The sequence below is a fragment of the Limulus polyphemus genome, unplaced genomic scaffold (genome assembly GCF_000517525.1).
Source record: "Limulus polyphemus unplaced genomic scaffold, Limulus_polyphemus-2.1.2 Scaffold5352, whole genome shotgun sequence".
NCBI lineage: Eukaryota > Metazoa > Arthropoda > Merostomata > Xiphosura > Limulidae > Limulus > Limulus polyphemus.
Window position 1 is genome coordinate 24,877 of NW_013670962.1, and position 9,478 is coordinate 34,354.

A 9,478-nucleotide genomic window follows, 5' to 3' on the forward strand; every position below is an offset into this window, starting at 1 on the left:
CCGATTAATTAATTTCGCTTTATCTTTATATACAAGAATGGAGGGCGCGTAGAAAAGACCAGAATTGCCATAAACAGACATGATCTTTCTAGAATATCATGACGTGTTACTAGAGTCACGTCACTTCCGCTGTCGTAACAACAGTTTCATTTTTCTAACAGCGTGGTTGGCCTCGGAATGGGTTGCCTTCAGATGTTGTATAGGCAGTAAATTTAAGTGAGTTTAAGCGAAAACTTGACAAGTATATGAATGATGAGGGCTGGCTTTAAGATTTTAAAAAAAATTATATTAATTTAGTTTAGTGGATAGAACAGCCGAGATGGACCAATAGATCTAATGTTAAAATCATAAATAATGTCTAATGTTGTCCCAAAACATTATGTTATTTTATATATTTAATATTTCAAAAGCAAAGAAGGGCAGGGAAAATAAGAAATTCAAGTATTATTACTTAAGCCACGACTTAAAAAGAAGGAAAAAAACAACAAAAAACAGAGCAACAACAAACACAAAGTTCTTAAGCCTTCCTGTTGGGCAAATCATAATTCAGAGAATTGTTGCGGTATATCTCCAAGTGTTGACAGTGGTAAAGCGCTCGTGACACACGTTGCCTGTGTACGAGTCACGTGAAAATAAAACACCCAGTAGAAGAAGTAGATTGCGTTAACGTGGCTATAATTATGAAATCACGAGACATATATTACAATAATTTTAATTAAACAAGACCACTAAATTAAGGTGAGTTTAATTTGTAGATTTTTATAGATAATAACCGGTTACTATCAGTAATGGAACTTGGAAGTCTAGTCACAACAGCATGAGATCAATAAATCAGTTTTATAATAATTCAAAAGCTTTGACTTTTCACTTTGCCTGGGGAGGCCCGGGTTAGACCCGATTAATGCTTACCTACTACAATCCCGAAAGATATCAGTAAGATCGTCAGTTCTGGACTGGTGAGCATGTGCTGCCTGTGAGTACCACAGAAGCTTGATAAAGCCGTCATAATAATATTTATTTTAGTAAGTAATTATATTCTCTTACTATTCTACGGCTGTGTGTTTTGTAGGTAAAGCTTTTTTCTTCTTGTTTAAACTAAACATTCGTTTCTGCTTATGTTCTATTCGAAAGAACACAATAATAATACAACTGAAAGTGAAACAAATGGAGCTAGTGTTTGACGAAACAAGTATTTACCGGTGTAGAATATATCACTAGTCGTTTCGTTGTGTTGTCGAATTGTTATAAATTTTACTTTTCGTAATATTTTCCAATAATATTGATAAGTTAAATTGATTAGAAAATAAACAAGTTGAGATTCGTGCTTGTAATTTAAAATAATTAACTTAAGTTAATATCTAATGTAATTCTTTAATTTTACAAATATGTGCTACCTTTCATCAAACAAAAAGATACTTTCAACTGATACTTTACATTTACAATATTGTAAAATCTATCAGTTAGTGACAAATTTAATAATCTATTAATATGAATATCAGTAACAACAACAACAACAAAGAAAAAAAGGTCCTAAGCCACAATCATTTTAAGTTCTAGTTCTAGTAGGGGAGGACTGGCTTTAATATTAGTTTATAATTTTATATGTAAAATGTGAGATACACCCTGTTCAAGTTGTGGGTATTAAACTTGATGTTAATTGTAGTGAAGTTGAATCTGTTTGAGAGAGTCAGGTTTTTAGAAACTTTTAAGATGGTTTTCTTCAACAGTTGATTAAAGAACCTACAAGGTACAGTGTTATATTTATTGTTAACATCTAATAAAGAAATGGTTGACAGAGTAGAGGTTGGGGAACATCCGGGTATAAGTAATCATTGCTCAACTAGATTTCATGTTTTGTTACATATGGATATATGGAATAATGAAATTCTGATTCCAAATTAAAAACAAAATTCTGAAGAGATGAGACAAGAATTGTCTGCTACGTATTAAGCAACTGAACCAGTTGGAGATATTGATCAAATATAGAAAAATTTCAAAAAACAGATCTTCAATATTTAAGATACATAAGTTCCTTATAGATATAAAGTGGCTGCAAGTAAAAACCCAGGTTGACTCACAAGGGATATAAAGGATGAAATCAAAGAAAAGCATTATAAATACAAGTTTAAATTGATTGCAATGATGAAGATTTGGTGCATTATAGAAGATGAAGAGAGTTGGTCAAACGGGAAACTAGGAAATCAAAAAATGTTGGCTGAAAATGTAAAAATAAATTATAAGGATTTCTTCAAATACTTTAAGGGTTAGCAAAATGTTTGGATGGAAGTAGGACCTTTGAGGGTTGTTAGAGGAAGGCTAATATCTGATGATTATGGGAAGGCTGGGGGCTTAAAGTCTACTTTTTCTTGAGTTTTTACTAATTCACATTTAAGCCATATTCCTCACCCTGAACAGTTACTACATGGAAACAAGAGGATCACATTAATTCTGAACTGGTTAAGAAACAATTGGGAAGTTTAAAGAGTGATAAAAGCTCCTGGGTCAGGTGGTATTTACCCAAAGGTTTAGAAAGAAGTTAAGGATTGGATATGTGAGCCACTTATTTTTCCAAGTCTTTGAATAGTGGGCAAATACCAGAAGATTGGAAGCTGACTAAAGTTACTCCTCTTTTGAAACAGTTTTTGAAAGTTTGCTAAAGGATACTTTGCAAAGTCATTTAACAAAGTTTAAAATTTTGTTGGATAGTCAGCATGGTTTTACTAGGGGGAAAATCTATCTTGGATCACTAATACTTTGACATTCTTTGAAGAAGTTACTGCTGATGCATATAAGGGTGCAGGTGTAGATTTGGAGTATCTGGATATTTCAGAAAGCATTTTACAAGGTGCCACTTAAAAGGTTTGTTAAAAAAGATAGCTCTCAAGGTTTGGGGATAGGTTGATACATTGGTTAGAGAATTGGCTAGATGGAAGAAAGCAGAGATTTGTTATATATGGAGTTCAGTCAAACTGGATTGATGTTATGGGTGGGATATTTCAGGGCTCAGTGTTAGGACCTTTGCTTTGTTTGGTTTATATTAATGACATAGATGAAGGAATGGTCAATAGATTATTTGAATTTGCTCATGACATTACATTTTTGGGTGTTGATGACTGTGAGGAGGATGCTACTGCTTTTCAAAAGGACTTGGATTATTTTATGAGTTGGGCAAGTACATGGTAGATGGCTTTTAATTATAATAAGTGCAAGTAAAGCATGTGGGTTATCACAGTTTGAATTACAAATATAGTTTTAATGGGATGTAACCTTAATAGTGTTATGAAAGAAAAAATATCTTGGTATTCTGGTTGATCAGTCTCTTAAAGCCATCCAAACAGTGTGTTTGTGTTGCTAGTGGTAGCCAAATAGGATTTTAGATTGTATCTACATAGATATTGAATACAAGTCTAAAAAGTTATGTCATTGTACAAGTCACTGGTTAGGCCACATTTGGAATATTGTGTTCAGTCTTTGGCTCCTTACTTTAGAAAGGACATTGAATTGTTGGAAAGGGTTCAGAGCAGGGTTACTGGGATGATACCTGGAATGTAAAGGTTGTTATACTAGGATAGACTCTAAACTTTTCTTTTGAAAAAAAAAGAAGGGTTAGAGGGGATCTGATTGAGGTATTTAAAATTGTTAAGGAAATTGATAGTATTGTGCATCAAATTTAATGGTGATAATGATAAGACTAGGGGACTCAAATATAAATTTTGGCAGGGTGGGTGTCATCTTCAGCTAAGACAGTTTTATTTTTCTAACAGGGTGGTTTGCCTTTGGAAGAGGTTGCCTTCAGATGTGGTGGATGCAATTGATTTAAGAGAGTTTAAGAGAATGCTTGATAAATATTTGAAAGATAGGAGCTGGCTTTGTGTTTTTTAGTGTTTGATGTATTGGATAGATGGACCAAAATGTCATTTATTGTCCTTCAACGTTATGTTTTATATATATTTTTTCCACTTAGCCAATGTTCAGTCTATTTCTTAACTTTTCCACTAATTATCATTTGACTTGCTAGTCAGTTTTTCCATGGTACCTTATTAAATCAAATGTTTTAAAGCCAGTGTAAACAACAAGCGAGTCAATAAGGCAAGCAAATCTTGTTAACAACAGAAGTTGAACTATTGTCTCTAAGACCCTTTCTTTTAAAAGTAAGGGCCACATTGGCATACTTCTACAGAGTTCTAGTCATGAGGGAGTTTTCCACTGTTAAGAGACTTTTGAAGTAGAACATAAGCCTTCACTATCTCCTAGTAACATTTCTAGAAGGTTTTATAATAAATTAAGAAGGTTCTCAAGCTGAATGATGAAGGAAAAGTCAACTTGTGAAGATGTTTTATTTATAGATAACTCTATAGTAAAAAAAGTTAAGCTATGTTCCTTTCTTTCATAACAAGATTCTTTTCAAAATATTTAAAAGGACAAACATCATTCACAAATTTGTTTCTCCAAGTAATTATTATAAATCTAAAATCCCTGTGAGTAATTGGAATGTTAATATTGGGATTTTGTTTTTAAAAGAAAATATTTGTTTATATTTTTAGAAGCAAAACAAAATATACTCACAATTGAGAAAGTTGAGACCTGTATTTTTATAAACAACGTATCTAAACTTCACATAAAATGCAATCTTGACACAACTTCAAATCTTCTAACAAGATTGTAGATCAGTTTATTTACATCATACTGATTTATGTATATTCTTTCTTATTAAGTGTGAGCCAGTATCATACATAAACTATAAATAAAATTGAACCAAATGATAGAAGAAAAGGTACATAAATATGAACGTAATAATAATAATAATTGACTCGAAATGAAGGAATAACCCTTCACATCAAATTTGATGTGACCCAAAAAAAGTTAATTCATTTAAACCTTAAGAGATTTTTTCTCTTCTCTTTGTTTCGCTCTATAAACTTCAGCATCCTGATTTTACAAGTTAATCTTATGTTTTTAAAAGCAAAGCATTTTAAATTTCTTAGAAGTTTAATTATGCTATCTGTTTATTTAGTGTTTTAATTATAATTTAAATTTTGACAATAAACACGTTCCTGTCCAAATAAGTTGAAAGAACTAGCAGAGAATCTCTAACATTCTTCTCATTCAGACTACCTGTCCCACCCACTCTAATATTTGAGTTCCTACACTTTAAGGTCAATCACAGTCCAGTAGTTAGCATGCAGGAATGTGGATCTGTAGTTCCTCTCCCAACAAAAATGAAGCTCTGCACTTTGAAGAGTGACATTGAAATCTCTATATTTAGTTAGAATAGATTGTGAGTTGATTGTGGGTGATGTTGACTACCTGTCTTCCCTATAATCTATCACTTCAAGATTATGGAAGGCTAGTACAGATAGCCCTCGAGTGGTTTTGCACAAAAATTCCACAAATGTCAACAATTCTACACTGTATTTCCAATTTTTCCAGTCTTATCATCCCATCATCTAAACTGTTAGATATACAGGGTTTTTTGTGTATATATTAGTTCATTGTTTAAGATTATATTAATTAATTATGTATGATTGTTCACATTTTGTGTCACACGTCATGGTCCTGTCTGTTTATTTATTTGCTTAAACTAAGTAAGTTTAGATAAATTCAGTAATACTTCATAATTTATTCTGTTGATCTTGAATTATAAAGTGAACCTTCCTAATACTATTTAATAAATACTATAGATCTTTGTTGAGTTAAAATTAGCTGGATGCTAGACAGACTTTTTACTGAACAGTGCACTTTTAATATTATTATTGATACGAGTTATTATTATCGTATAATTAAAACATATTTTTATTTCAGATATATACAGTGAGAAGAAAAAGACCCATCATTCATGTTATTGGTGCATGGATTACTTACCCAAGTTAAATAAAATAATACAATAATGGATGATTCAAACTCAATCACAGAAACTCCTCCTCACAGGTTGCCTTTATGTACAAGATTGGCATACAGTGTTGGACATGTTCTCAATGATCTCTGTGCTTCAATGTGGTTTTCCTATCTCTTGGTGTACTTACATTACGTCTTGCAGTTTAACAATAACATTGCTGGAATATTATTGTTAATAGGACAAGTTGCTGATGGTCTGGCCACACCATTCGTTGGACTAGAATCCGACAAAATTGACAATTTCTGGTTATGTAGATATGGAAGAAGGAAAACTTGGCATTTGCTGGGTAATTATTTTATTATTTTGAGTTATTTGTGTATTATTTAAGCTATATAATACTTTAAAAAAGGAATAAATGTGTGGTGTGATTAAGTTTTCGTTTTAGCTAAGCTTCTTGGTTGTATAAATGTAAAAATTAGAGAAAGAATACTGAATTTATGTGTTATTGTGGTATATAAACATACCACGAGTTTTTCCCTTCTTATATTAATGTTTTTGTAAGTTTGTCAATTATTTCTCAGTATGTGAAATTTTCACATAACACATGGTTAAGAAAGTTAAGTTGATTTTGTTCTGCCCTTATAGAGTAGGGCTATAGGGCTGCATGTTATACAAGCTGTATCATCCAGTGGTAGGTCAGGTGATATCTCAAGATTATAACTTCCTCAATGTATCAATGGAATTGACCAACAGTGACATAGATTGTGCACATGTTATGAGAATGTCACATTATAAAATTTGGTATTTAATACAATGATCTCTTTCTCTCTTAAGCCCTTAATTTTGTCATTAAAGTTTAAGTCCTTTCTTTCAAAATAGTGACACTCTTAGTTTGACTTTTAATGTTAACTAATTCTTATTAAGCATCTTAAGTTCTTAAGAGCATTTATGGAGATAAGTATAAAATATATGTACTGTCCTTCATCCTCTACACACATTTTTGATTGTGTATGTGAGGTTAAATAAAGATTGTTTCATCGTATTTTTGTTCTTTTGTGTTTGATCTCTCTCTTTCTCAAACACAATGTCCAAGAACTTGGAATCGTAATATCTTATTGTGAACCTTCTGTTATTAAGTTGACCTATCCTGTCACTCTATAAAGTTTCACCTGTATATACCACATAGAGGATAGGAAGATGAAACTTTTGGTGTTGTGACCACAAGATATCGTATTGTTTTTTTGCTGATGTGTGCATTGTCTTTTACTTGAAATATTCTGTTATTAAGTTTAAAAGGGCTTCATGTTTGAGGAATTTATCACAATTTGAAGGACTTGTAAACAAGAGGAAAAGTTGATCACTGAAGGGAGATGTTTGTACAAGAGAGCTATTGGATCTAGGAAAAGTCCTCTTCTGGATGTTGGACTTTTGTCCATACTGTAGAGGTTCATGATATGCTGTTACAGACACAGGAAAAAAAAATCTGATGCACCTTGAATGACTGATAAGAGTTCTTTCCCCCTGAGGATTGACCTTAGTGTGAGGGAAGCATGGATTGCTGAGGGTTGTTGTCCCCCTGAGGATTGACCTTAGTGTGAGGGAAGCATGGATTCCTGAGGTGGTGTGAGGTATGGTGAATCTGAAGCTGAATGTTGGACTTCTTGTCCTTTGCCAGTCAAAGTAACTCAACTGTAGCTGTGATTGAAGCCACCCAAGACTAGTCAACAGGATCTATTTTACCAGCAGGTAAGTCATTGGTCACCAAATGGTGAAGTAAGTGGACCATGGGGTAGTGGTGAGTATACTACCAAAATAACCCCAGATCACTATGAAGCTTGAGGTCATGCACAACAGCTGGGTTAGGTTCCAGTTGTACCTTATTGTTCTATCACCATAGAACAGAGTGTTGGGATCTTTGAGTGTGCCCATCACACTATACTTTGATGACATCTCATTTCTCCTCTGCCATTCAAGTTTACTGGTCCACTTCCCTAATCTTTTCAGACAAGTCAGTTTGGAATGAAAAGATTCAGCAACAGACAGTTCAATGCTGGATCTGTTTGGATCAATGCATGGATCAGTGAAGCATTTGGAAAGAGCTAAGATTATTTTTCTGGCTGTTCTCAGCCAAGCAGATGAGGAAGTGATAGATGTAGAGGTGAGAGACAACTACAACAGTTGTCTGAGCCACTTAGGGCCTCCCATGAGGGATAGTTGGGATTATGTGTTCCTTCCTTTTTCCATACTCCCAAGTAAAGTTCACCATAAAATACATTGTATGATTTTCAATTGATTATTACAGTATTCACAACTAACGATAGCTACGAGTCTGAAAAGGCTTTGCAGCCCTTGCTTACCAGACTGCTGAGTGATTTTTCCAAGGCCAAATGTTTTATGAGAATCATTCTACTGATCTAACTAAGTGGTGAGATTGCTCCAAAGAATATTTTCTGGTCCTTGGCACACCTGAAGGCCATGAAGTTTTCCTCATGCAGTGTGTTTTTTCTGAGTGTATATTGATATATAAACACACACACACTGTAGTAACAGCACATATATTAATTGTATCTTGCTATAATTTTAGTGGAAAAATCTTAGTTTAATTGAATTCTGTTGGTGATTATTTATTTTGTGATGCCTAAAATGCAAAATGTTGAGTTTAACAACACATAGATGGAAGCACTGTACTAGATCACAGATACTGATTACAAGCTTTAAAAAGTATTCTGAGATTATTACCCAAGTAATTTGCATGGGGCAGGAGACAGTATGTTATAAACTATTAATGTATGTGATGAAATGTAATGAGGATTTTTGTGTACTACAACATACATCTATAAATAAATGTGTGTGGTCGCACACGCATGTAGGAACATTTCAGAAAGTTATTGAATAACACTAACGAATCATTTACACAGCTCCATATGAATAGAAATACAGGATTTGATCTGGATGATAAGACTCTAATATGAGGTTAACTGTGATTACTGGCCCATAAGGTGTTATTTGAAGATACAGTGTACCTATTACTTTTTTAATACATGTAATAGACTTGTCTTAGACTTCTCAAAATCACAGTGGAGTTCTATAACTGTTTAGTAGCCACTGTCAGTCTTCCTGAAGCATATCAGATTAGACTATATCCACATGTTGAGAAAACACTTGCCTAGAATAGCCCATAAGATGACTACCCCTAGTGTTCTCTTTCTAGTTTTACTAAGTGTGGTTTACAGGGAAATAATATCATGGAGACAATTAAGGTTTGTTTAATACCTGTAGCAAGTAATACATTCCACATAAGCTGCAGCAAGTAATACATTCCAAATTAGCTGTAGCAAGTAATACATTCCACATTAGCTGCAGCATGTAATACATTCCACATTAGCTGCTAGCAAGTAATACATTCCACATTAGCTGCAGCAAGTAATACATTCCACATTAGCTGCAGCAAGTAATACATTCCACATTAGCTGCAGCAAGTAATACATTCCACATTAGCTGCAGCATGTAATAATTCCACACTTGCTGCAGCTAATAAATACATTCCACATTAGCTGCAGCAAGTAATACATTCCACATTAGCTGCAGCAAGTAATACATTCCACATTAGCTGCAGCAAGTAATACATTCCACATTAGCTGC

The 9,478-nt window shown here is 33.4% G+C and overlaps 1 protein-coding gene across 4 annotated transcripts in view; it reads left to right on the top strand.

Annotated features, from left to right (window-relative positions):
• Positions 1-684: 684 nt before the first annotated feature.
• LOC106472461 (major facilitator superfamily domain-containing protein 12-like) overlaps positions 685-9,478 on the top strand; it is a 34,635-nt gene continuing 25,841 nt past the window's right edge. The window contains exons 1-2 of one of the 4 annotated variants that reach the window (XM_022401031.1): positions 685-738; positions 5,803-6,182. In XM_022401031.1, coding sequence (XP_022256739.1) covers positions 5,888-6,182 — 295 coding nt within the window. In that variant the 5' untranslated portion in view covers positions 685-738; positions 5,803-5,887. Of the gene's footprint in view, positions 739-771; positions 1,023-5,802; positions 6,183-9,478 lie in introns of those variants that run through there. The other 3 variants (XM_013933113.2, XM_022401030.1, XM_022401032.1) reach the window with 3 other exon arrangements.